General features: G+C 38.4%; 2 protein-coding genes across 2 annotated transcripts in view; both read left to right on the forward strand.

Annotated features, from left to right (window-relative positions):
- Positions 1 to 13,575, forward strand: part of LOC106032420 (HBS1-like protein) — a 60,069-nt gene extending 46,494 nt beyond the window's left edge. The window contains exons 9-18 of the mRNA XM_048075650.2: positions 1,201 to 1,347; positions 2,045 to 2,119; positions 2,905 to 3,022; positions 3,204 to 3,272; positions 6,358 to 6,462; positions 8,498 to 8,588; positions 10,118 to 10,226; positions 10,852 to 10,952; positions 11,806 to 11,950; positions 12,910 to 13,575. Of these exons, the coding sequence (XP_047931607.1) occupies positions 1,201 to 1,347; positions 2,045 to 2,119; positions 2,905 to 3,022; positions 3,204 to 3,272; positions 6,358 to 6,462; positions 8,498 to 8,588; positions 10,118 to 10,226; positions 10,852 to 10,952; positions 11,806 to 11,950; positions 12,910 to 12,921 (972 nt within the window). The 3' untranslated portion in view covers positions 12,922 to 13,575. The remainder of the gene's footprint in view (positions 1 to 1,200; positions 1,348 to 2,044; positions 2,120 to 2,904; positions 3,023 to 3,203; positions 3,273 to 6,357; positions 6,463 to 8,497; positions 8,589 to 10,117; positions 10,227 to 10,851; positions 10,953 to 11,805; positions 11,951 to 12,909) is intronic.
- Positions 13,576 to 13,706: 131 nt separating this feature from the next.
- ALDH8A1 (aldehyde dehydrogenase 8 family member A1) lies at positions 13,707 to 27,248 on the forward strand. Its single transcript, XM_013175364.3, has 7 exons — positions 13,707 to 16,318; positions 20,696 to 20,843; positions 21,237 to 21,392; positions 22,542 to 22,691; positions 23,308 to 23,564; positions 24,367 to 24,528; positions 25,871 to 27,248. The coding sequence occupies exons 1-7, from the start codon at positions 16,181 to 16,183 to the stop codon at positions 26,321 to 26,323; spliced, it is 1,464 nt and encodes a 487-aa protein (XP_013030818.1). The 5' UTR covers positions 13,707 to 16,180; the 3' UTR covers positions 26,324 to 27,248.
- Positions 27,249 to 27,376: the final 128 nt, after the last annotated feature.

The raw sequence follows: 27,376 nt of genomic DNA on the forward strand, positions 1-27,376 counted from the left end.
ACATAAGTCCCTAGGTATGGGACTTTTTTTTTTTTTTATGATTTAGAAAATACAGGATGCCTTTTTCTTGTGGGAGGAGTTTACCACAATGCAATTCTGAGGTTCAGAGCTGTGGGAAAATCATCCCTTGCTGTTTCACTGTTTTCACACATGCACAGCCTCTCTGTATAATATGAGGTGTGGGGAATTTATATCTAGGTCAGTAGGAGGAGGACTCAGGACTAGGACAACATGCTATCTTTGTTCCTTCTTCTGGTGCCCTCAAGCTTATCTGTGTAAGGAAAGAGAGAAAGCATGGCTTTTTCTCTTCTCTTTCCATTATGTCTAATTCAACTATCCTGTGAAATTGACTGTCGTACAGCTGTTTTGACAGCAATACCTTTATTATTCACATCTGTTGCTGTTGCTTCGTGCATGGTGATGGTCTAACTGGCTGTTACTTACCAAAGCATGAGGTGGTTTTTTTTTTTTAGCAAACATACATATTACATAGCAGCATTTAGACTGACAGCAAAATCCCCTTCTTTTTTTTTCACCTGTGCTTACATGCTGACTTTTCTATAGCACCGTAGACTGTATGTTACCTATTTGCTTTTAATGTCACAACAGAGATGATAAAACATGTAATAGGCTACTTTGTCTTTTCTACCTTCTGAGTTTGGCGTGTTGAGTAGATTGTGAAATATCGACATCTAACATGCAGCAGACTGCTTGTCCCAATTGTCTGAGGTGATTTATCTGTTACTTCTGCAGCTTCTCAGTATGAGTGTGTCCAGACTCAGGCAGAGTTTTGGGCTTACCCAGCAGTGAAAACTGGTCATTGTGCTCCTACATGTTCTTAAACCTCTGGAGTATGGTCCACTTTTGTTAAGTAGAGGTCTGTGCAGCACAGAAGGTACTCTGAAGAAGACAGGTTCCCCACACGAAGTATTGGCTTGTGTTTAATGTAAAGTAGTGGTGTATGACACGAGATGAATAGTGCCGTAACACCTCACCAAAGTAGGCATGAGATTGTTTAATTCTATCTATTTCAATTGCATTTGAAGCGCATCAGTATTGCTTCCGTGTAAAGTGCACTGTGTGTGGAGTATTGCTGATTGACATGTTTACTTGAATTGTTACCACCTGTTACACAGTTTTAATTGTGTGTTTGTTTTTTTATTATTATTATATATATATATATATATATATATGATCTAGGCTGATGTAGCTATTTTGGTTGTGGATGCCAGCAGAGGAGAGTTTGAAGCTGGGTTTGAGACAGGTGGACAAACTCGAGAACATGGATTATTAGTGCGTTCTCTTGGAGTGACACAGCTAGCTGTTGCAGTCAATAAAATGGACCAGGTACTTACTTAATTTTTTCATTTAATTGAAGGACTTTCACGTAGGCTTGTGTATCATAAGTGTAAGGATCAGTATTGTGAAACTAATAATATTTTGTTTTTCTTTCTTTGATTCTCAGCTCTTAGTCTCTTTTGTATAGATTTTTCAATGCTTTTCTTCATATTTATGAGTATATTTTCAAAGCACGCAAGAAGGATAGTTTAGGCCCTAAAATGAGTAGGGAGATTCCCTCTCATAGGTGTGAAAATTTGTTATAAGCTACTAAGCCACTGACATCTGCAAGGGCATTGTGGAGGTCGTTCAGGTCAAGTCCAAGAACTTTATATATACCTGTGATGTGTGTTAAATATTACTAGTTGAATTTTAGATTGTTACTCTGTCATATATGATATTGTCAAATCTGAATGTTCTGTTTTGTGTAAATATTAACACAAACCAAACAAAAAAAGCTCTTTAAGGGCAAATCAAACTAAAGGGGCTTGCAAGTTAGTTGGCGTGTTGATTGCTGTCATTAATTGTTAATGCATATGCTCTTACCTATTCAACTGTCAGCCCACCTGGAAATCTCGTATTTACAGCATCATGGATCCTGTGTGTGAAAACACCTACTGGTACTACAGACTTGATGACATGCAACTGCTGTTTAAGTTGTCATTAGAAGTCTAGTTTTATTGTCATAAACTATTTTCTATTTTAGGTCAATTGGCAGCAAGAAAGATTTCAGGAAATTACCAGTAAGCTTGGCCAATTTCTTAAACAAGCTGGCTTTAAGGTAATGTAAATTTGAGGTCTTTGTTCAGGCCTTTGAGTAGAATGAGCTGTTGTTATGGTTGGGTTATTTTGGGTCACTTTCCTGCTGTTACTATGTGCACGTAGTATAACAGATTCCTTTTCTTACTGGTAGGGTGCTTGCTGAGCCTTGGATAAGGTTAGTCAGTTCTTTACTGCTCATTCTGTCATCATTTTTGTTAGGCCTGTTGAATCTTTGGGGTAATTCACATCATTCATAGTCTCTTGGGATTGTTTTCTGCAAAGCAGGACAGACCAAGGATCGCTTATCTCAATCAATGTTCAGGATTACATGAATGGCAGTAGATGGTTTTATATTGGAGCAGGTCTTGGTGTGGATTATGAACTAACAAGAGCTTTGTCCATTTGCCATTCTTGATTCTACTTCTCATGTTTCAGTTCAAACCATTTAGACTGATGACAGCCTCCCTGAAATCATTATGTGTAAAATAGCAATTCAAACTGAAGCATGCTTGTCAGATACAGAGTTGGAGCTTGTTACCCAAACCTCAGTTTCTAGTTGTTAATGTTGCTGTCATCATGTTTAAAATATCTCTTAGCTCCTTGCTGGAGCATTGTGATCAGGAACGAGATGAACAGAGAGGAAATGTATCCACCAAGTAATCTGCCTTCTCCAGGGGAAGTGGAAAATATGCCAACTGATCTTTTAGTATCTTAGAAATGTAATACTGAAAAATGCACCCCTTGCTTTTGCTAGAAGATGCTGTTAACAATGTGTAAATAACTTCTGTTTATTTTCATAATTAGGAATCTGATGTGGCTTATATTCCAACAAGTGGTCTTGGTGGTGAAAATCTAGTCACAAGAAGTCAGTCAAGTGACCTTACAAAGTGGTATACAGGAAAGTGTTTGTTAGAGCAAATTGGTGAGTACAATTTAAAAACAAATACATCTTAGTCCTGTGTGTACCAAAATACATATATTTTGGGGAAGATGTGGGGAAATGTTTTTGGAATGCAATATGATTGATTTATCCTAAGTGATATGTTTATGAGATAGTACTTTAAATACAGAAATTCTAAAAGGTCTTATCAATTTCTTTGCAGATTCTTTCAAGCCACCACAAAGATCAGTGGATAAACCATTTAGATTGTGTGTTGCTGACGTTTTTAAAGGTTGGTTGTTTTTCTAATGTTTTCAGCATGTCATTATTATTTAACACACAAAAGTTGAAAAATGATATAAAAATATGGCTTAAATAGGGGCTTTATGGCTATCAGTAGACTTGAACAGGAATAGTAATTTTTTAAGCACTGTTGTTTTTGGAATTTTAGGTGGTAACACTGAAGGAGAAACACATTTGTGTGTTTAAAAAAAACAAACAAAAAAAAACTTCCTAATTGGCTATATAATAAGTTGGTGATTCTTTGTACAAGATTTTGAAGTTCTTCTTTCCCAAACTGTTTCTTTTTAACTAGACTAATGTTTCTCTGAATTTTTGCAGGTGCAACTTTGAGGTATTTTACCCTCCAGTCCTAGATTTAAAAAAAAAAAAAAAAAAAAAAAAAAGGTTGTTCCTTTTAGGTTCATTTTTGTAGCTGTTTAATAAGACTTTATACCCAGCCAAGGAAAAAATGGAAGGCTGTTAGCTATTCTCTAGCACTGATATAAATATGGACAACCAGTAACTAAGTATAACCTATTTTTATGTCCGTTGTCCGGAGAAAATAGAATGCCTTGACCAATTAGGGTTTTTCATAGTAGACTTGATATTTTCCAAGTTAAATGCACCGATCTTGTTAGAAACTTTCTGCCGGTACCTTGAGAAATGTTGCAAACCAAATGGCAGACAGGCATGATATGAAATGTTGTAAATACATTTAATCAAATAATATTATTGAAATCAGTATTTTTAAAGAAATTTGACTTTATGTATAGGGTGTTTATAGGGGAAGTACAAACAAACCAGATCAAAATACTGATTGTAATTGGAAAAATCATTTCCGTGATGTTCTGATTGGGGTCTTTGAGAAAATACTACATGTTATGCATGCCTTGGGATAGCTTCCTTAGCATACTGAACCCATAATGGTAAATACTGAAACATTACATGAGAATTTACCTTATTGTGTTACACTATTTTTGTCATTAAAGCTGTCACTGTATTTGTGAGCTGTGGGAAACTGTGTTGGGATTGTTGATTGAGATCTTTCAAAATAATATCACAACTCTTATGTTGCAATAATCATTTTTGTGTTGAGTTAAGTTTCACAAAATGAGCAATTTTGATTAAATCTGCTCTCTGGAAAAATCTTTTTTTTTTTTTTTTTGCTAAAGTAAGCAAACAAATATTGGCTTGGGAAAGAAACTCAATTTACAGATAAAGGGGTCATCACTAAATGTGGCCTTTTAGGTACTTTTTTTTTTTCTTAGGTTGTGATCTCAAAACTTAATTAACTTGGATGCTACCAGAGGAAGTAGCTACAGGTACCACTATATGAAGCAACAGTTGTTCTCAGCTCTATTCCAGTGTGTGTTCATAGTCAGGAGAAGTGGTCCATAGAAGTGTGTAAAAAGCAAGAGTGCTGAGTTTGCTTTGTAGTTTGGAAAATTTTATATTTTTTTTTTTAATTAAGGTTATCACGGGCAGAATTCATCTACCTCGGCCTGGTTTTGGCTGCCGTCCTCCATAGCTCTCCTAATATTCTCTCCAGGCAAATTATCTCCTGACCCAAGAAGTATCTGTAAATTCATTTGCCTTGAATCCCCACTTAGCTCATTATATACTGCTGTCTACGATGTGACTTGACATGACTTTAGAAAGCATTGCCAAGTATCCCGGACAATATATATGTCCTGGCAGCAACCAAATACCATGGTGTGTAGAAATCAGGCCTTTTTTAGGCCCTGACTCTGTCAGCCATTATGTATTTTTTACTTGCATTGATCTCTTGGGGAGGTGAAGGAAGTTGGCACTCTGCAAGAAGCAATCAGCATGTGCGAGGGCAAGGCTTCAAGTAACACGTTGATTTACCAAGCCAGAGCTGGTGGTAGTGTGACAGAGGAATTGGTTCTTGATTGTGCTTGGGGATGGTTGGGAACCAGGAACCAGTTCATGATTCTGGTTGCCTGCATATGCTTGTAGAGCCAGCTTCAGGTTCTTCTGTGTACTGTATGGAGGTGGCACATGTACCATGATCTGTGGATTCTTTCTTTATCTACTTCTTCGGTTTTCTGTTCTTTTGACATCCTATGTCATTTGTAAATTGACTACATTCATCTTGTTTGCTGGAATGAATAGAGGAAGATTAGCTCACAGGCATACTGGTAATATTTTTACAGCTAGATAGACGGAAATGTTAATCAATAATAGCGATAAATGGAAAAGAAAGAGCTGGTGGTATGACACTCAAGATTAATAGGACAGTAAAAAACTAAGACGCTTGCTTATCACTGACTTCTAATATTTGACAAAAGATATATTTGCTTTTGGCATTGATACTGAAAATGTCTGCAGAATCACTGCAGAGGATTCGTTTTAAACACACCCACAAACATGCTACATGGATGGGGAATTTCTTAAGGTGTATATGTATAAATGTGGATGTGTAGCACACCTTTTAAAAATAACTGATTAATTGCTGATCAATGAACATATTGGTAACGTATGTGGACATTCGAGAAGAAAAACAAATCGCAGATCTTTTACTTAGAAGTGCATAAGTCATCCACAGATACAACTACTGTTAAATAGGACAGGATAGGACAGGATCTTTTTTTTTTTTGATTTTCTAGGAGTAAAAGAAACATGCAGATAGAGCATGTAGGATTCTGACTCAGTTAAAGAATAAATGACATAGGAAGTTGCACCTGTATGCATGAGAATTTTTATGACTATGGTGTATTTTTTTTAAATCTGGACTTATAGTGAGGAAATCCTGAATTAAACAAAATCCGTAGAAATTAAGGGGCTTAATCTAATATTGAAAAACTAAAAAATATTTCTTCATGTTCCTACATCTGTTTAACGAAGGATATTTCTCCCTTAGTTCTCAAAAACATAAGATCTAGAGGTTTTGAATTTAATGTTTCATTTTCACTATGATGCACAGCTGGCTAACTTGCAAGTACTGAACTCTTTACAGTGGAAAAAAAACCTTTGTTATATTAAAAACTTATCTATGCATTTCTCAAGGGCTAGCTTGTGATGGGAAATTGACCTTATGAAGTTGTTTCAAATTATTACTGTGTTTATTGCAGACCAAGGATCAGGATTTTGTGTGACTGGAAAAATAGAAGCAGGCTATATTCAAGTTGGAGAACGACTTCTGGCAATGCCTCCTAATGAAACTTGCACTGCAAAAGGTACAGTCTTCAGAAGCGTGTTTACTTTCAGGTCAATACTGGGCTAGAAGCAGTTACTGAAATGGTAACAGACTGTCAAACTGATACTAACTGTCAAACATAAAATGTGAAAGCATAAAACGAATTTCTTTAGATGTGACTGTGTCTGTATAAATATGTCTATGAAGAGTATGCAAAATCTTGCATGTTTTTTTACCTTATTTTGCCATAACAGATATTCCAGATGTTATGGCCTTATAATTTTGACATTGTTTTATGAGAAAACTTTAAAAACTTCTGAATTCCAGCAATATCTGTAATAAATAAATAAATGCAGTACAGGAATCATTAATATTCAGCTTTGCTGTGCAGTGTTACTGCTGCTAGGAAGTGTGAAGATACTGAACAACCTTTAGAAATGAATCTTATGAATTAGATCTGGAAAAGCATGAGAATTAATTTTATGCTGTTTGTTCTATGAAGTTTGTCACTAATCCTTCCATTAATATACAAACTTACAGGATATAATTGTCCTGAGCAACAACAAAAGAGAACGAAATTGGATTTAAATTTTAATACATTTGATTTCTGAAAAGAGAAATAGCTAAGTCAAGATACTGAGTATTCACCTGTTTTAGCTTTCTGTCTTCGTGCTGCAAAGCTGTTTTTGCTCCATATGCAAACAGAAGGATAAAAAATTACGATTTTCCTACATGGATCAATGAATATAAAATGAAGCCCTTAAAATAAATGAATAGGTAACTATTTGCCTGAATTCAGCAGTGTGCTGTTGTCACTCTTCTGCTCTGTTCCAGAACCAGCTTGCTCAGTGTTAATCTGAGCAGCTCTTCAGTGTGCCTGTTTATACTGTTGTACGCGTGTTGTTTGCAATGCACAGGAACGTTACAGTGGTGTGTATGAGAATAGGTGTTGCACTGCTATATTCACCCATCAGTTTTGGGAATGGGGGAAGTGGCATGGAAAAATTTGGGGGGGGCGGGATCGTAGTTGGTCTGAGAATCCCCAATGGTACAAGTCTATGGTTTTCTTGCGTTCCGCTCTCTCATATGGCTGAAACATGGGTGAAGGTAAGGAGTGTTAGTTCATTAAGCATGTATTATCTATATTTATTGTAAAGAAGAGAGAATTTAATTTATTGTAATATATTAATGTAGTGTGCACATTAGAATCTCAGTTTTTCATTTTCAAGAAACTGAACTTCATTTATCATTCTGTGAGAATGACGCATATATGTGAAATAATTATCAACGCTGTTTAAAAAGCAGTACTTAACATGCTTGTAGTTGAATGATGCTTTCTGGCATGGCTTTGACAAGTGGTTTTGGAAACATTTGCAAATAAATAAATACAGTCTGTAGTGAAATAGAACTAGATCCTATAAAATGTATGCAGTAATTATGAAGTGTTTTTTGCTGAGAAATATCAATCTTGGTGTCTACCAAAAACCTCAGAATTTTTAATCGGGAACAATTAGTTTTATCTTCACCTACCAGCCAGGGTATCTTTTAAAGTGTTTAAAATACATAGAAGTCAGAATAAAATGACTTTTAATGATGCTTTCTAATAGATGCGATGTTGTGAACGAAAGGCATCTGTTACGCTTTTTTATGAAAGAGTCAGCAAACCCACTTAAGGTAAATGAAAGTTGACATAGTACCATTAAAGTATATGAAAGATGCGGTCTAGGGTGTGCATGTGCCTCAAAGGAAGGGTGGGGCAGACACGGAGATATTAGTACTACGGCATTTTCAGGACTGCGTCATCTGCGCTGTGTGACAAGTGCCAGGTCCCCTCTTCTGGCTTAAATAAAGCCATGTTATTGTGCAGGGTGGGGTGAGAGAATAGCGAGTCCTCACCAAGGAAGAAAAAATGCTTCCTCAGTGTTCTCAGTTAAAAAGCTTTTACTCTCAACCCATTCATACTGAAAATTGATGAGTAATGGTTGATGAAGCACAAATGGCCCAAACAGAGCTGTTTGTTTGTAGCCAAGAACCTAGGTACTTCACTGTGAGGTTCTGTTCTTACTCATTTCCAGGAATCACACTGCATGATGAACCAGTTGATTGGGCTGCAGCAGGAGATCACGTTAGTCTCACTTTGACCGGCATGGATATCATCAAAATCAAGTGAGCAAAACGGAGTTTCAGTCTAAGTAACGGTTTGTTTTTAATGAAAAGCTTTATAACTATTACACTTAACAATCAGCGGTTTACTTGAAGAATGATGTGGCTACCAGGATATTTAAAACCGAAGTGATACATATCACCTGGCTTGCATGTACAAACGTTGGAAACATCTGCTATATGTACAACGGCAACCTCAGAAGAATACTGTTAGCTGTCGTATGTCGTGCTGACACTGGCAACCTTCAGAGCGTTTTTCCTTAAGACGTCTCCTTGGATATCTGAAGTGCTGAATTAAATAAATCCGTATTACTAAATGAAAGAAAAGATTTTTGAAGAGCTTATAAAATCATAAATCATTCTAAAAAATACATCCAAACAATTGTCATTGCATACCAATAGGCAAAACTGCAGAAGCAAAGGTGGTGCTAAACTTTGTTCAACACATTCGGCTGCTTTTTCTTTTGGTTGAACTTTTTTTTCCCTCTGACATATTTAATGAGACATAGCAAATCATTTTGTGTCTATTCCAGTCTGTAGGTTTTGTGCTAAGCCTTGAACTTTTAGGTAAGTGACAATTGTTATTCAGGCTAGATAATTGGAACCATAATTTGTACAGGTTTTTTACGTTCCTGTTGGACTTCAAACATGAAACTTCCAAGCTACTGTTTGGAAAACACCTTGTCTTGATAGTTTGCAAATTTGTGCTCTCTTTTTTTTTTTTTTCTATTTCACAATGGTGTGTGATTCTCGTTGGTAAATGGAGGAAAAAAAATCTACTTATTGAATGAAGGCTTGATTGACTTCTTTGATGTCATTTTTCTTCTGGAGATGTAATAGATTTGTCAAGAAGAGCTACAAGTTTTAAGTCCTCTTGATTTTGATGAAAATAGATTACATCTGATATGTAGGTTTAATCATGCAGCTCACTATCTGCGTGGGATTAATTTTTCTTTCATTTTAGATGGTTAAAATTTACTGCTCTTAAAAAGCTGTCTAGTCTACCTTAACGAGCCTTCTTGTGCTCGAAGGCATCAGCCTTCTTGTGACTCAGTTTATTAGAAGTAAAGCTCTTTGGAAGTGAGTGCTGCTGGGAGAGCTTAAGTTTTGAGAGTCCTGATCATGATGTTCATTTATCCACAAAATAGTTAAATTACAGGCAGCAGCACTGCAGTTTTGGGCACCCGGCAGTATTTCATGCTGATGATCTGGAACAATTAGTCTCTGAATGAAAGTCTAATTCTTCAAAGTACCTACACACAGGAAATGGTGACATTTTTAGAAACTGATTAGCAATGGATGTAATTGTTCATTGAACTAGACAGACCTCTTCATGCATGCCCACAAAACAGCATAGCCATTGTATAGAAATTAATTAGGTTACAGTTTTTAATAAGGTGTTCCTGATTATTTTTTTTTCAAGCTACTGTTAAAGTGTTTGTGTCTTTGCTTTGTTTGCTTTCCTTCCAGTGAAGCAATTAATATTTTAAAATCAAGATATATATGTCAAGTTTTGTTCTCATTTCTTGTAGTGTTGGCTGTGTATTTTGTGATCCCAAGGAGCCCATTAAAGTTTGCACTCGATTCAGAGCTCGGATTCTCATTTTTAATATTGAGGTTCCAATCACTAAAGGATTCCCTGTAAGTCTCTTTGAAAATTCTTACTTTCATTACAGGTTGCTCAGGGCTTTTCCTCTCCACATTCTTTCCCACACCCCCTAATACAAAGAGTCATTTATTGTCCATATGTGCTTCCCTCCCTCCAGCAGAAACTGATTTTTCTGCAATTTGAAGAGGATGTAAGGTGTTTTGGGGTTGCTCATGCACATTCTTACTGACTTCTGATACCTAGCTAAACATTTCGGGGAACACGTTGTTCCACCATAGAATCAGGCTAGACTCTTCTTTTGAAAGCACCTACCCTATAGGACTATAATGATGCACTTGATTATAAGATACCTTGGGGGTAAGGGGGTGGGGAATCAGTTCATGCTACAGAACTGCAATGACAAGACACAAAAAAAACACTGAAGAATGAAAAATGTAGTTATGATGAACTAGTATATGACCTTTTTGTCATATTGGCAGAGAACACAAGGTTTAATAAATTGAATCAGTTCCTGAATACAGTAACTCCTCCTGTGAGAGGATTTTTATAAGATTTTGTTTTAAAGATCACTCTTAAAGAAACTTGATATTTTCAAGTATTAACACCTAGGATTTCTGATTATTTTATAATATTTAATAATTGAAAAAATATTTTTAGGTGCTTTTACACTATCAGACCGTAAGTGAACCTGCTACTATTAGAAGATTATTGAGTGTCCTGCACAAAAGCACTGGTGAAGTGACAAAGAAAAAGCCTAAGTAAGTGTTTTAAATAGTTAATGATTACACAAGAAATAGGCTGATTTTTAGTTAAAATATTGGTAGCAAGAAGGTTCTATTAAGAAGCAATAATATGTTTATAAGGACATAAAAATATGCTTTCATTGTTATAGTTGGTTCACGTTTAGATTTCAGAGTGCTTTTCAAAGCGAAAAACTGTATTCCCACTTAATGAGTGCTGAGCACCTGAGAAGTAGAATGACGTGCATTATCTCTTTTCTTCCTAAACAGTGTGGGAACCTTGGTGCAATTCTGGAGATGGGTTACTGTCTAAAGTAACTTCTAATACACAGTCAGTCAGAGAAAAACAAAGAATCTTCCCATACAAGTTAAACTATGGGAACGTCGCTCTTGTTATTTAAAGCTGTATTTGGACAGAGGTGTTATTTGATATATGCAGCATTATCAGAATAATAATTTTCCAGAAATTGCATGGCTCAGACTGTTACTGAAGGGTGATGAGAAGAAAAGTCATGACTTCCACAGAATAATGAGTTGGATCTTCAGTGTTAGGATTGGGGTTTAAAACAAGACTGATTTCTCCTGCATGTAAAAACCAGGTGCTAATGGGATAATTACATCCTAAATAATTTTCTAAATGTTGTGGTGGATGCCCTTCTCTGGAAGCTTTTAAATTAAAATCAGATGCTTTTTTAAAAGGTGTGCTCCAGGTGAATGAGTTTTCAGTCTGGTGCCTTGGTTTACACTTGAAATTAAGCTTGATCATTATACTTTTGGCTTTACGAGTTTATTTTTTTCCATTTACTCACTGTTCTTGTTTTCATTTATACATACATATATTTCTAATAGTTTTGTGCTTATTTACTTTCAGGTTCCTGACTAAAGGCCAGAATGCTTTAATAGAACTACAGACTCAAAGGCCCGTTGCTCTAGAGTTGTATAAAGATTTTAAAGAGCTTGGGAGGTTTATGTTACGCTACAGTGGTTCTACTATTGCTGCAGGAGTTATCACAGAGGTATGTCGTTGTTATAGTGGAATTTCTATACTCTAAAGGAATAGTGTTGACTTCATTTAGCATTTATTTTTTATGATTACGACAAAGTTTATTTTTATACCCTTTAGCTTTTAAAAAGTGAATTTATTTTGCTGAAAAAGAGGCCATGCTTCAGAAAGGTATAATGAAAACTTGCCACAGTTCTGTTCAATTTATTAAGAAGCAAAAATTTATCTGTTTCTAACTTTTGAATCTTGTATGTTTTTTCCTCTCTCACTAGTTAAAAATAGCTCTTCACAGTTTTAGTATACATTAGTCTTTATCCAATCATGTGTAAGTGGGAGGAAGCTGTGGGGCTAAATAAAAATGCTTTACCTTGTATTAGGAGCAAAAAATAAAAATGTCCCTTTATCTGTCGTGTGGAAAAAAATATCGCTATGATCTTTTAATTAGAATTTAAATTCTAATTCTAGACCAGAGGGAGAGAAATTTAGTTACATTAACCAAGTTCTGGTACTGTGACTTAAAGCTAAGTCTCTTAATCTTAAAATGTGCAATTAGAGCTTGAAAATTTCAGGCTTCTCTCTGGTCTACCAGAGGCTCTGTGCTTTATGGTGCTTTAATGGTATCTGGTTTTAAGTAGGATCCAGAATGAGGGCTTTGATCTTGCACTTCTCTCCCCTTCCCTCCCTCTCTCTCTCTCCCTCCTTCCCTCTCTCTCTTTTTTTTTTTAAACTAAATGTAATTTGAAGTGAGTGGGGTGATATCAGACATCATAGATCTAAATATTTGTGGAACTGGGGACTAAACTGTTGTTTAGGTGTTACTATTTTAGTCCTTGTAAACTTGTTCCAGAGAATTTCAGAGCAAAAGGAATTATTTTTCCCATGTTTAACAGTACCACTTTAAAAAGAGGTGATCATTTTACAATTAGTACTTCATTTTTCACCAGTTTTTCTTCCATTTGCTTTTATTTTTAGATTAAAGAATGACAGTGGTGCCAGAACTTCCATAATCCAACCAAAATGCAATCAGATAACCAAACATCTGTTTAAGAATCCAGTTACTTCAGCTGAAGGAACAAGTGCAATTAATTTGGGGATAGAAGATGGTGACGAAAGTTACTTTGTATTAGACTTCTGGGGAGCCCTTCATCAGTCTCTCCCACTACAGAACAAGATGCCAACTGACAAGAAGTTGCTAATGTTGCACTTAGTGATCACAAGAGTCCATGTATTACTCCATGTGGAATTTACCCCTTAAAGAGCTTGATGGAAAAATCTTAGAAAGTTGAATTAGAGAAAAAAAGAAGTGAATCATCACGAAACAAACTTCTTACTTCCAGACATAAATTGTTTACATATTTTCTTTGATTTGCTTTTTTTGCTGCACATTAATTCAGTAAAGTAACTTTATTGGTCTAATATATTTTGAGGTTTGAATTGAATGCGTATTCAGGGAAAAAAGAACTATCTACTCTGGTTCCAAGAGACTGGCATGTAGTGTTGTCACAGGATTGTTTTTCCTGTCCCAAAACTTATTTAAAAAAAAAAAAAAGTTTTTTTTGCTGTGTAGTGGAAGCTGTGCCAACATTGGCTAATTTTATTTTTTAAAATGTAAAATTAATAAAATAACTTAGAGCATAATTTTGACTCTGATTTTTTTCTTATTTAAGCACTTCTAAATCCTTTTAAATCTTTCTTTGCTTTCCATAATTCATAAATTTCAGTATAAACTTGCAGACTAAAATGCAAAACTGGCAAGTGGCTTGTCTTTCTCTGGAAATAATTTCAGCTTTTCTCCTGCTGCTTCTTAGTGCAGCTACTGTGCGTATACATCCTTTTCACCCAGATGTAGTACTCTTTTGAACAAAAGCTGGGAGTTTAATCTTGAGATATATGCTGAAGCCAGATTGTTTTGGTTACTGAAGCCTGTAACTCCTTCCCGCTTTTCAGGCAGGGGGCAGGTGAAGCCACCCAACTGACGAGAGTTCTATAGGGTTCTGCCATCTCCAGAATAAACTCAGGACAACTCCCCTTTACCACAGTTTGGAAGGCATGTGGTTGTTTTTTTTGTGAGAGGTCCTCAGGAACTCCAGGAAATGTACACAGGTGCAGCACGGAGAGAACTCTGGTTTGATCACAGCGTGGGGGAAAGAACTAGAGTACTCAGCTGAATGCATCAGTCACTTGGTTTAACTGAAGCTTGTAAAGCTGTGTTCTGCATAGTAAACACAAGAAACCTATGATTGTTATTTTGTTCAAAGTCATGCATTTGTGCTGGTTCATACCTACTCTTTCCACACAAGTGAAAGGTAGCCTGTTTTGTAATTGCACGCTTTAGCCCCAGTTCAGCAGGTATTTGTTATACTTGACCACATATATAAATTTTACTCCTTGCTGCATGCATGTTTGTAGAAGTATTAGAGATACATTATGTGGAAATGAATAATGCCACATCCTATGAATACGTGAAAGCTGTTATTGCCAAAACTGAAGTTTATGATATATCACTATTTAGTACATCTTCTCATAGTCCAGAAATTGCATTTAAATATGTAGCAGTTTCAACATGCCAATCATGAATGTTTCAGTGCACTTGTAAGATTCCAGAAGTGCATACTGACAAGCTCCTGTTTTGAACTTGTTCCATTTGAACTTGTGTTCAGTCCTAGAAAATGTTAAGGTTGATTTTATGTTGGGGGCCTTCTGAGGTGTTGCAAGCAGAAGAATATGTCTTCAGTTTTAAGACTTTGGTAAGTTCCTTGCTGCTTGTAGACAAGGAAGTGTGATATGGAATGAACCTCTGATAACCCTTCTCACACATAGTTGCCATAAATTTTGGTACTCTGTATTCTGTGACTGCAGAAAAGCTAGGACATGCTTTCCCCCTGTGTAGCTTGGGAGAGCCAGAGATATTACCTAATCCAGTTTCAACATGACGGCGCTACCTTTCGACACTGGATTGAACCCTTCCCCAGAGGCTCCAATTGGTTGATGAATAAAAGATCTGTTGTTGGGCAACAGAGCCATATCACCTTTATTCAATCAAGATTTGTGTTGATCCAAGAGAAATTTTATGGCTTGGCTGTGGTCTAGGTTTCAAAAACTTTCTAGGCTGCTGATTGAGATGTCCACAATCTCCTGGTGATCACAGAATGGCTTGAGTTGTCATTGTCTGCCCAAGCAAAAAGTTGCTCTCCATCTTTTTTATAAGCCCCCATTAAGTATTGAAAAGCTGCAGTAAGGTCATCCAAGAGCCTTCCCTTCTCCAGGCTGAACATCTCCAGCTCTCTGAGCCTTTCTTCGTTGAAGAAATAGGCATTCTGCTCTTCAATATGGGTGTAGCAGTTTGAGTAAGTGTGGAGTGCAAAGAGATGGCATGCAATATTAGAGCCATTTGATAGTCTAAGTGTTCTTTCTTGGAGAAAAATATGTTTTAGACAGCTGTTACTGGGAAGTTGAGGTTCTTGGGAAGTTGAAGCAAAATTTAATTTTATATAAAAGGCTTTTCTATAGTAAGATACTTTCCACTGGAATAGCTAGGAAAGACAAAATATGAAAGCAGGTGTCTTGTTCTTTTTTAGAGTGGGTTTCTGACAACGTGCCACAAAGTGTACCAGGCAGGATTGTGCATCTCAACAGTTTTTAATTGAAGTGGCACTCGCTTGTATTGCTTAGTTTGAGGAAAATATTGAGTTTCTTATGTTTAAAATGTTATCTTAGCAGAGCAATTGTTTTGGAGGTTACAAGCACAAGCACTGATGATAAAGCAGTAAACGTGAGCTGCAGACAAGCTAGTACAACTGTCTTTTCTCTGTGTTTACTGATGGGAAGGAGTAGGTCCCTGGCTAAGTATTTGAATCTTGAATTATTTTGTATAGCTGTTGCAGAAGGACTTTCTGCAGACTAGCTTGAAAAACGGAGAAATTTTCCTGTGAGCAATTTTTTTTCTCCCCTTCTTCAGTGCTTTTTTCCCGTAAGAGAAAGGAGCTCTCTTCATAGATCTTAATCTGATCCTGCCTCCCTGCTTCAGCTCCTGGGGTGGGGGAAGTCACAGAAATAGTAATTTTCCCCCGTTCACTCTTTGTTTCTGTTGTTGCCGGAGTTTCATCTGACTTATGAACGAGCAATGCAGGGAAGACGGAGAGAGAGGGGAGGAGTTCAAACTTGCTGTGCAAATACTTACAGAACTACAAATCTAAATTGACACCTCTTAGGAAAAAATCGCTGATGAAGCAAGCAGCTAACAATGGCTCACTCAAAGGCTCTCTTAGTGCTGGAAAACTTTATAGCTGGCAAATTTGTTCCTTGTTCCTCCTACATAGACTCCTATAATCCATCCACGGGAGATGTCTATTGCAGGGTGCCAGACAGTGGCAAGGAAGAGGTGAGTACTATCCAAGGGCACAGAGAGGTAGAAATGTTAAATGCGTATCGTGAGTGGGAGAAGTTGGAAGGTGAGAGATCAAAAAAATAAATGCTGAAGACTTTAAGGTTTAAATGAGTAAGTTCTTGATTGTGTTGTAACAGTGTAATTTATTGCTGTGGCAGCAAATACTTTTTTTTTTTTTTTCATTTTGCTATTAAAAAATTACAGGCTAGAACCTAAGCCAATGTAAACAAACTTAGAGGCACTGTATACAGGGTTCTACATTTGTGTCTTGATCGTTTGCAGTTGTCATTTAAAAGGATTTTGACATTCTGGCTCTTCCCCTGAGGTGTCATAAAAAAAAAAAAAAAGCTGCAGCGAGTGTACATTTCCTTATGAAGCAGTCTGTCCTCTGCATCAACATAATGCTTCCTAGACCTGTGCTCTCTGGTGGGATGAATGTCTCTGGGTACCTTGAATGTATTCTAGTGTAGAAGGGTAACATAACGTTCATCGGGAGAGCCGCAGTGTCATTGCTGCTGCTTTATAAGGGACCTAGAAGTGTCTACCATATTGCTTCAGGTTTGAGATGGAGAGAAACAACCGGAAAAGATAACATAATACAAAAGGCTCGAAGGCTTGGAAAACAGTCACTAGTAGTGTACTGCATTTTCATTTTCAAAACATTTATTTTTTTAAAAAACAAACTGCTACTGTGTGTACTGTTCCTTCCACTTGCATTTCAGCCCTGTTGACATCTTGCTTCTTTCAGCAGAAACCTTTGCACTGTAATTTCAATTGAGTAAATATTTGCTAGATGCTGATGACCAAGGGTTAAAGTGTAACAGGTTGGGTTTGCTAGAATACATCTGTGTAAGTTCACTCTAACCTTTAACTATGCCTGAAAAGACTTCTCTTTGATGTGCAGGTGCAAATCTTCCTGTTTGCAGAATCATAAAAACAAGAGAGATGTGAGAATGCCAGAGCAACTTAACAAAACTAGGCTACTGGCCATGCTGGAGCTGTAGTTCAAATATATGTGAAGAACAATGGTGTTTCTCTTTCAGCTTGGGGATTGTGCATAGTGTTTGGGTCCTGTAAAGTCAGCAAGTGCTTTACTCCTGCTGTTAGACAGCTATATAAAAAGATCGGGCTTTGCAGAGCTGGCTTCCGCTGGTGACTAGTGGAATGTGCTGGAGGAGAAAGTGCAATCACAGACTGCTTAGAGGATACCTAGAGATTTCAAAATAAGCATCTAAGTCCAGGTTCAATGAAGAATTTGTGTTTCTCTCGCAAGGCTCAATATCTTGTTGGAGATTTTCTGGTTGGTTTTAGTGGAAAGTTAGGACAGAGAATGGAGACAGAGGGGAAACCCATTGCTGGCCATGGTATTCAACACCAGGTCAGCTGCAGGGGCCAGGTTAGCTGGTTTCTGCCAAAACCACGATGCAGGCTGAACAGATGCCCTTTATCTCCAAAAGACAGGGTGATGATTGCTAATTAGGCCTAGGAAAAATGTCTAAAAAAAAAAAAATCTCTCTTTAAAGAATCTTGCTCCTATGCATCTTCCCATAGGGAAAGCATGCATAATGTCCTCCCCAGGGCGGCTTTGGGTATTTTGATGTGAACCTTTTATGATAGCTTTAAAGTGTGTTCTTTCTGCCCCTTTCTTGTGCAGGAGAGGAAAGCAGAAGGAAGTGTTTCAGACACAAGTTCATAGCTGAATTCTTATGCGTGTCTTCGTTATGGCTTGACTTTCTTCACTTCTTTTTGCTAGTCAAACTAGGTAACTGCTTAATCTGTGCTCCCTCTTACTACTTCTGTATGAGACTTTTTTTCTTTTTTTTTTTCTCTGTTGCTTTTTTAGACTAGTCTATTGTCACTTCATTCCTTCCTTAGCTAATTTTATCTTCTGCTGTCCATGAAAATGTGACTTCTTCCTTTTAAACTTGCTGGAGGGTTAAAAATGCAGATAGTCTTCCTTTCACATCAGCCCTCTCTTGGAGCATTGCAGCACCAGGTGGAAAAGACAGCAGAGGAGAGGACAGATGAGAAGCAGCACCACAATGGCACCTAATGACAGGAGGGTGGAAGAACAAGTTAATTAGTGAAGGTGGTATCGTTTCACAGAGGATGAACCTTTTCAGGGTAGCCTGCCTTCCACACCTGACTCACTCCAGAAGCTGCAGTTCCCCTTTCCCAGGCCTGCTTTGGCTGTACTCCAGAAGCTTGGTGGTTGAACTACAATCGAAAGGGTAGAGTCTGGGTTTGTGGGCTTAGCCAATGATCTGAATGACCTTGTCTGAGCTGGTTTATCTCCCAGTCTGGCCTCCAGACCACGAACATCCTGTCCCTCAAACACTGTCTCTTATTTTGAGGAAGACTATATTTTCTCCTGTTCATGTCCAATGCTGTGACAACATCAGCAGAGGCCAGAATCATCTAATTTATATTACATCGACATCCTCCTGGTTAAGTACTTGGTTAGGTTACACAAAGCTGAAGAAATTTTTGAGCAAAAATTATGGGAAATCAACTAAGCTTTGGCAAAAAGCCCACCTTGATGCATATGTTAGGCAGTAGAAGCAATTAAGTGATATATAATCAAAAAATATGAAATAGTGCATTTAATTAAAATATGGAAGGCTGTTGGTAGCCATTTTAGCAATCTGGGAGACTGGTAAACAGCATCCGGATGGACCCACTTATAAATCAATAGACCCAGGTAACTACTTTAAGTGCCCAGAGAAAAAGATTGATGGGGGAGAGAGCTTTCTGTTGAATTTTAATGGTTTGAAGCCTGTTTTGCTTTAGAAAAGTGCTGGTATCCTGCCAGTATTCAGAAAAGTCAGGCTGAAGGACCATGCAGAAACTATGTACATCTCAGGAAAAACACCAGCAAAACAGCCACTATTGTTTTATATTTAAATATAAATACAGTGGTTTTTTTTGTTTGTTTTGTTTGTTTGTTTGTTTGTTTTTGTGTGTGTTTTTTTGTGTTTTTTTTTTTTTTTTTTTTTTTATCAAGTGCGTATCACCATATTGATGAACGCTGTTTGGAACAACTCTGATGGCAGGGGTAAGAAAAGGAGTAGGCTCGTTAGTGCCTCAGCATTTCTGCTTTCAACTGATTTAAAAAACAACAGCAAAAAAGCCACACGAGTTTGCTGCCAGCCTGGCTGGCTGGTGTTTAGTACTGCTGCTCCATCAGGGTTGGAGGGAGACCTATTGTGAATGTGTTTGTGCTGTGCCTCCTCCAGCCGTGCTGCAGAGCAGCATCACAGAAGGGCAGTGGGACGTGAAGCTCAGGCCTGCTGCCAGCCAAAACACCTCAGCAGCAGCGAACTGCTCCTAGGCGACAGCAAGCTAACAGCAAACTAACTTTGTGCACAAAGCTCTTGCTCCCCGTGCTTAAGGCTGAGTCAGTGAACCTTCTGTACTCTTCCCAAATTTCAGAGGATAAGCAGACAGAAATACATGTCAGTTATAAATGTGTTAAGTCAGCTGGGGGAGCAAATTTAGAATGGGTAATGGGAAGAGAGAAGGGAAGAAGACATTTCACATTTCCAGTACTGCAAATCACAGTTTTGACCTCACACAGTAAGTCACTGGTCCTTTTTGGTAGTCTTAGCTAGCTTATGTCTAGCATCAACATACATGCATATAGTGATTATTATTTTTTTTTCTTCACATCTGTAGACTTCACTAGGTATTTAATGAGAGAAATAACTAAAACAGAAGAGTTTAAAAATGTAATAATAAATAGTGCTCCTTTCTAATGTGGGGACACTATTGAGTTTCCAGCTGTGATCAGGTAAGAATAATTTTTTTCTCTGAGTGGCTCTTCCATAGGCATGTTCTCAGTCCTTGCTTGAACCAACTGGGGAAAAGGGAGAGGAAATCAGAGTTTAGCAGGGCACGCAGTCTTTTCCTTCCACAACCCCTTACTTTTATTGCTCATGTCCTGTGTTGCAAGGCCAAACTGTGGATATTCAAACTGAGGCTGCATTTGCTCCAGGAAACTCTTGTACCTTCCCCCATGAGAAACCAGATTCTGCATGCGTTGGACCAGTGGCGCTTGCTGGTGCCAGGTGACTGGCCTGACACTTCCTCCAGTCCTGGAGGGTTGCCAACAAGTTTAGAGAAAAGCCTGAGTTAGAGTGAAATGCTGTATCAAGAAAAGAAACTGTCAATAGCATTTTTTGAGTTATGGGATAATGTCTTGAGAAAATGGAAATGGAGAAGCTATCAATTGTCACAACTCTGAAGAGATGCAGTGTTCCCAGCAATGTGGTTTGTATTATTAACCTCTCAAATATGAGCAGGTCTGATTGATTGATATGCTCTCTAAGGCCTTTGATTAATATTCACCACTGCTCTTTTGCTTTTTTTTAGGTGGAAGCTGCTGTCAGAGCTGCCAAAGATGCCTTCCCAGTTTGGTCCTCAAAAAGTCCATTGGAAAGATCTCGGATCATGAACAAATTGGCAGACCTGATTGAACATGACTTGGAAGAATTTGCCCAAGCAGAGTCAAAGGATCAGGGTAAAAATATGATCTGTTGATCTCAAATACAGTGTGTTGATGAGTACTGAAATAGAGGACATGGTCCAGATTTTTAGTATATGTGAGCTGTTGGTACAAACTGGTGTAGATGTGCATGAATTTTGTAGAAGTTCCTGATTTTGGGTTCCTGTGGCATTTGAAGGTTTGCTTCTCTGACTTGCAAAGCGTTGACTTGAGCTGTTACGCATTCCAGGGGAGCTCTTATTGATGATGATTATGCTGTGTCGGGGATTGCTTGGGTGCAGGACAAAAGGCATTTCCCCCCAGAACATGCAAACCACAGTTTTCAGAGCACAGTTTAAAGCTCAGTGGTGTTTAGAGTAGCTATTTTCTGCTCGTGATAACACAGCAATGTTCTTGGTTTTGTTTCAGGAAAAACTGTTACGTTTGCTAGAACGGTGGACATCCCTCGGGCCGTGTACAACCTCCGGTTCTTTGCCTCTTCTATCCTCCATCACACCACAGAGTGCACCGAGATGGCAAGCCTGGGCTGCGTGCATTACACCTCACGGGAGCCCGTGGGAGTTGGTGCGGTGCTCCTGAAACCCCCAAAACTGGGCAGTGCCTGTCTCAGACAACCGGGACTTTTTTCCCAAAGATAGCATTTATTGTTTCCTGGCTGCATGCTAAACGTGACTAGGCTGCTAAATCCTGAGCCGCTCCATGTAAATTCAGTTATGATACTTTGCCATTGAAATAAAGCAGCAGCAGCTCACAACGTCACATCTCAGTCGGAGCACGGGTGGGCTTCGAGCCGGGGAGCTGCTCTGCTGGGCCACTAGATGATGCTCTTGCTTCACAAAGTGCCTGGGCCCACTTTACGAGCGATGGAGTGGCGAGGACTCCATTATTAATTTTAAATAATTAGGTATAAATGTTCCAAATTCACGTTTAAATTGCTCAAAAAAAAAAAAAAAGCGGCTAAGCTAGGGGACCCTTTATAAAGTTTACATGAGCAATGGAGAACAAAAGTCCTTCTGGTGAAATTGCTCATAAAATTCACTCCTTCTTAAGCCCCATTCCTACATCTACTCAGTCAAACAGTGAGGAATCCTGTGGCTTTTATGAGCAGTCACACCTAACAATTACAGATTTTTTTTTCCTTCCATTTTCTATTAATATGTAAAGTAGAAGTATTCCCAAAGGCAGTTACTGAAAAAAAAATCTGGTAATTCAGCAATTTGTTGAAACAGCGGTTAGCACATTGATAAACTTTGGCATTCATAAGCTAGGCCAAAATTTATTAGGAAAATATGTGCTGTGTTTAAAAAGAAAAAAAAAAAAAAGAAAAAGAAAAAGAAAAAGTCTCCAAAGAGTAGCATAAAGCAAGAGTGATCTAGGCTAACACAAAATGTTACCACGGACCAGTTGATGTAAATAGCTTTTATGGCTTTGCCTTAATGTTCCTAGAAAACCCTGAAAAGCAGTTGTGAATATGATTCTGTCCCAAATAAGCAGCAAAACTCAGAGTCTGGTTGATCACCTTTAGGATCATTTGCACAGATCTTTTAAAATTATCTGCCTGTGAGGCTTTATTGTGCAATTGTCTGGAAATGCAAGCCATAGCTAGATTCCCTTCATAAGTCTGAACTGTTTTATAACTGCTTGAGGTTACAGGATCAAGTTTTGTATCCCATTAGACTGAACTCCTGCCTTTTTTTTTTTTTTTTCTTGTAGCTGGTTTAATCAGCCCTTGGAATTTGCCACTGTATTTGTTGACCTGGAAAATAGCTCCTGCCATTGCGTGTGGAAATACTGTAGTTGCCAAACCAAGCGAGATGACATCTGTTACAGCTTGGATGATGTGCAAACTCTTGGAGAAAGCAGGTAAATCCCTTAATGTGTTAGGCTGGATGAATTGTGTGGACTCGCTGCACCATTTCTGTTGCAGAAATCAGAGTGCTTAAAAAATTTGGGAAAGATGTTTTACTGTAACTGATTATTGCACTGGAGAGTGAAAAGCTCTCCCTGTGATCATACTACTTCATCTCTCCACCCCAGCTATTTCCCTATTTTTTTCCACTATCTTCTCATGAAGAAGTCTTCCCATGTCTCCCTCTCCACTCCTGCTCTCCCCTTGAGAATTTCCTATGTCCATGATGCCAGCAGAGGAACCACAAGAGTGGAAGATGATGAGAATCAGCACTTGGTGATTCTCATGGTTGCATTTGGTGTGCTTTTAAGAAAAAAACTGGGAGGAAAACTGCTTCTTCCCTATTACAGAATAACTGAAAATTGGGTCACTGATGATGGATGTCAGGCAAGCTGACGAGTAGAATGGCTTTTATTGTTTAACCCATGACCACGCATGTCAGCTGCTGCCTAAGTTGAGGGTCATCTTTTTTCTTTAGTAATTTTTGAACTCCAAGAACAAAACATAGACAACAGAAACCTACAGAGCAAGGGAAAGGGTGTGATCACTTTGTGCCTCTCTTCTCACGAGGGATGCCCCACGGGGTAGTGAACGTGGTGTTTGGAACGGGCGCCAAGGCGGGAGAAGCCCTCGTCTGCCATCCCGATGTCCCCCTCATCTCCTTCACGGGAAGCACGCTCACAGCCCAGCGGATCACGGAGAAGAGCGCCCCACACTGCAAAAAGCTTTCTCTGGAGCTGGGAGGCAAAAACCCCGCAATCGTCTTCGATGATGCCAACTTGAGCCAATGCATCCCCACAACCCTGCGGTCCAGCTTTGCCAACCAGGTGCCTCTCACCTCTGTACTCTGCATTTGCAGCAGGAGGTCTACATGTGTCTGAGAGTGTGCACACATGTGCATACCTTTGAATCCAAATCCTAAATTGTCAAGGGCTTTTTCCAGATTCTGTGTTATGAGCAAACCCCAAGTGGAAAAATATGAAAATATTTTCATTATTCCAGAAACAGGGAAACAAAATAAAAAGTGCTCTTCCTAGGGCTCTGCATAAGAGGTAACAAAGTGGCCTTACACCTCTCAAAATAGATATATTGTTTATCCTCCCAGGAAGCAGTTGCTTTAAATTCCTTCCTGCAAGTTAAGTGGAAAACTTCTGTTGGAATTTAATTAGGAGACTCCCCTCAGATTCTACCAGTGTTCCTGTTTCTTCTTCACCATCCTCAGGAGAGATCACCAAAGCCATGAAATCACATCAGGGCTAGCATTCAGAAAAAAATAGCCTGGCATCAGGAAGGCATTTTCAGGGAAGGAAGAGAAAGATCATTCAGAAATGGAAATCACATTTTCTATGAAAAATGTTGGGGAAGATGGCATGTAATCAATGAAAAAATCAGATCTGCTTGGGTTAGTAAGTGACTGAACAATCCTGTTATTACTGTACTGTCTTTTTTTTTTTTTTTTTTTTTTCCTCTTCCTTTTTGATCTTGGAAAAATCCTGCTTTGCAGTGTTGGTGATTGTAGTTTGCACTACTGAGGCTGCAGGGACCCAAGTCTTATTCTGGGAAGTAACTTCTAAAACTTGTGAGTTATACAGTGTAATATGAACTGATTTTGTTTGCTTGTTTTGATAGGGTGAGATCTGTCTCTGCACCTCCAGGATCTTTGTTCAGAGGGGTATATACAATGAGTTTGTGAAGAGGTTTGTAGCAGAGGCCAAGAAGTGGAAAGTTGGGAGCCCCTCAGATCCTACAGTCGACATGGGAGCACTAATAAGTAAAGAGCATCTAGAAAAGGTGATGTTACATGGAGTTCACCCGATCTTGTTTAATTTTTTAGTGGATTACAGAAGGTGCTTTTAGAGGTGTATGCCATGTCCTCTCCAAGATTAGATGCAAGGGATTAGGATTCAAAGCCAATATGAGGTATTTGTTTGGTAAAGTTTCTGTTGCCTGTGGCCTGGGATAACGTGATTACTCTGGAAAAATCAACTGCATGGGGAAAATAATTTAAAATAACAAATTTTCCCATTTGAAGTGAAAGAAGTCAAAATGGGTATGTCTAAGTCATGAATTTATACTGACCAATGTTACAGCTCAGCAACATTTTCATGTATTTTAATAGTGCATTTGCTGAGATCACTTATTTGCCTCATCAGTTAATGGCTGAGGTAAAAGTCTTATTTTTATATCACTCTGCACATTCTGGTGGCTACAAGCGCAGTTGCCTAGGAATGCCAGCAGGAATTTGGAATTGCATGGGTGTAGAGAGCTGAGAGTGCACAGTTAAATGCTGTCTGCTTCAGTGGCTTACATGAAATGATTTTTTGTGGTCTCAGACAGAGTTCAGGACAGCAGATGCTCATGTCCCCAAACTATCTGACACGATCAGTATAAACAAGAAGCTTCCAGAAAACCGCAGACTGAGAGAGAAAGCCAAACCTCTTCCTGAGGCCTCGGGATGTTCACCAGCCTATTGTGAAGTAGAGTGGTAGGAACGCCCACTGCTTGAGGTCCTCCGTCTGTGGTACCACAGAGGACTTCCGAGTCTAACCTACAAAGGTGCTTAAGAGAAGAAAAAGAGAAAGAAGTGCAGCGGTATCTCTGTGGTTTTCTATAGGGAGATAAATGAGAAAATGATTTTGGACCAGAAGATGATCAATAGCATAACCAATGTATACCATATGATAACAACAGTCATGGAAATAACTTTATTGATGAAATTTTCTGTAGACTTCATCATGGTTTCATCATTCTATTGGCGTGTAAACATTTAATAAGCCGGATAGTGAAGTCAAAAAATATTACAGATCACTCAAAGTAAATGAGTGAACCACGGCACAATTGCCCAAGCTCCTGGAAAAAGGGAGGGATGTTCTAGGACCACTTGTATTTTCACCATGGGTCCTACCTTTTTGAGAATACTTACTGAGAAGGGCTGACAGTGGTGCCTGCTAGGTTTATATAGGAACATAACAACAAAAACTGGGGAATAACCCTCTGTCATTAGAAAGGAAGTAATGGCAGTGTGATGCCATTGGATATATTCCTGGACTCCTGTTGATTTGTCCAGACTGGAGAGGTGGACTCTGAGAATATTGTATTCTTTGGGAATGATGTTTTCCTGCTGCTTCCTCAGGTAAGGAGCTATGTGAAGAAAGCTCAGGCCGAAGGGGCTAGAATCCTCTGCGGAGAGGGAGTGGATTCCTTGGATCTCCCAGCTGGCAACCAGAAAGGCTATTTCATGTTGCCCACTATTATTACAGAAGTCAAGGATGAATCTTGTTGCATGCAAGAAGAGATCTTTGGTCCTGTGACATGTGTGGTAGCATTTGATACAGAAGAGGAAGTGGTTAAAAGAGCCAATGGTGTGAAATATGGCCTCGCAGCTACTGTGTGGTCCAGCAACGTAGGCCGCGTTCATCGGGTGGCACGAAGGCTACAATCCGGATTGGTGTGGACCAACTGCTGGCTTGTTAGAGATCTGAACTTGCCGTTTGGTGGGATGAAAGCCTCAGGTATAGGAAGGGAGGGAGCAAAAGATTCCTATGAGTTCTTCACTGAGGTCAAAACCATCACAATAAAGCACTGATGTATGTCAATGGAAGAATTTTAAGGTAAAATACATGACAGTAATTAGTGTTACCTTAAATGGTTTTCTGGAATCCAGACTGCTGTTGTGGCCATCTTTTTCTTGAAATTTGTTCAAGAAACGTCAATGACAGCTGAAAATAACCACCCCAAATGGTAATGTTGAACATGGTCTTTCATGTTAGGTGAGATGATTGGTGTGGACTCCACAATCAACCCATCCTAAAACAGATTGCTTGGTTATCTTACTGAACTTAAAGTAAGATTTTTTTTTAGAGTAACCATGTCTCAGAAATCTTTCCCTCTAAGGCAGACTGAAGAAAAATGATGTGTAACTGTACCTGTGTCTGGTGAATTACACTGAGGGACAAAGAGACAAGTACATTGTGAGTTTGATATTGTAATGAGAATGAGCCCATTTCCACTATAAATAGTACATTCCACGTACCAATCCATTTTACACTTCACTGATGTCAGACAAGGATTAATGCTATAGCACAATGAATGCCTGAGGCAGTACCTTTAATCTATTAAGTGGTATGAAATCATGGGGTCATGATATTCTCATGATGTACAGAGGCAATAAACTTTTTAATTATAACCTGTTTTACATTACATTGTTGAAGCATCCTAATACTTGTTCTCTAACTGTTCTGAAATTACAGCTTTTTGTCAGTTCTCGGTCTCAGTGGTGATGTTTTTCACATCCCTGAACACTGATTTGTCTAGAACGGACAGCGTAATTCTTCATTAGTAGGGGCTGGAAGTGACTTCTGTGAACCAGCTGTTGGAAATATTTGTCACAAATACATAAAACCACTGGAAAATTTCCCCATTCATTTACAGAGCTTTTTAAAATTAAGTATCACATAAACTTGTTCACATTCCATAAAAAAGAAATAAATTACGATGTATGTTTTTCCCTGCTGAGATGACTATATTGCTATTGAATTTTCTACAGCAGCCTTTTGTGATTTGTTTTCCAAGTTTTGAGCTGAGTTTCACAGCACACAATACTGCATGGGGTTTCATAAGCTCCTGTATTCTGAGAAGA

This window comes from Anser cygnoides, chromosome 3 (genome assembly GCF_040182565.1).
Source record: "Anser cygnoides isolate HZ-2024a breed goose chromosome 3, Taihu_goose_T2T_genome, whole genome shotgun sequence".
In the NCBI taxonomy this organism is placed as follows: Eukaryota; Metazoa; Chordata; class Aves; order Anseriformes; family Anatidae; genus Anser; species Anser cygnoides.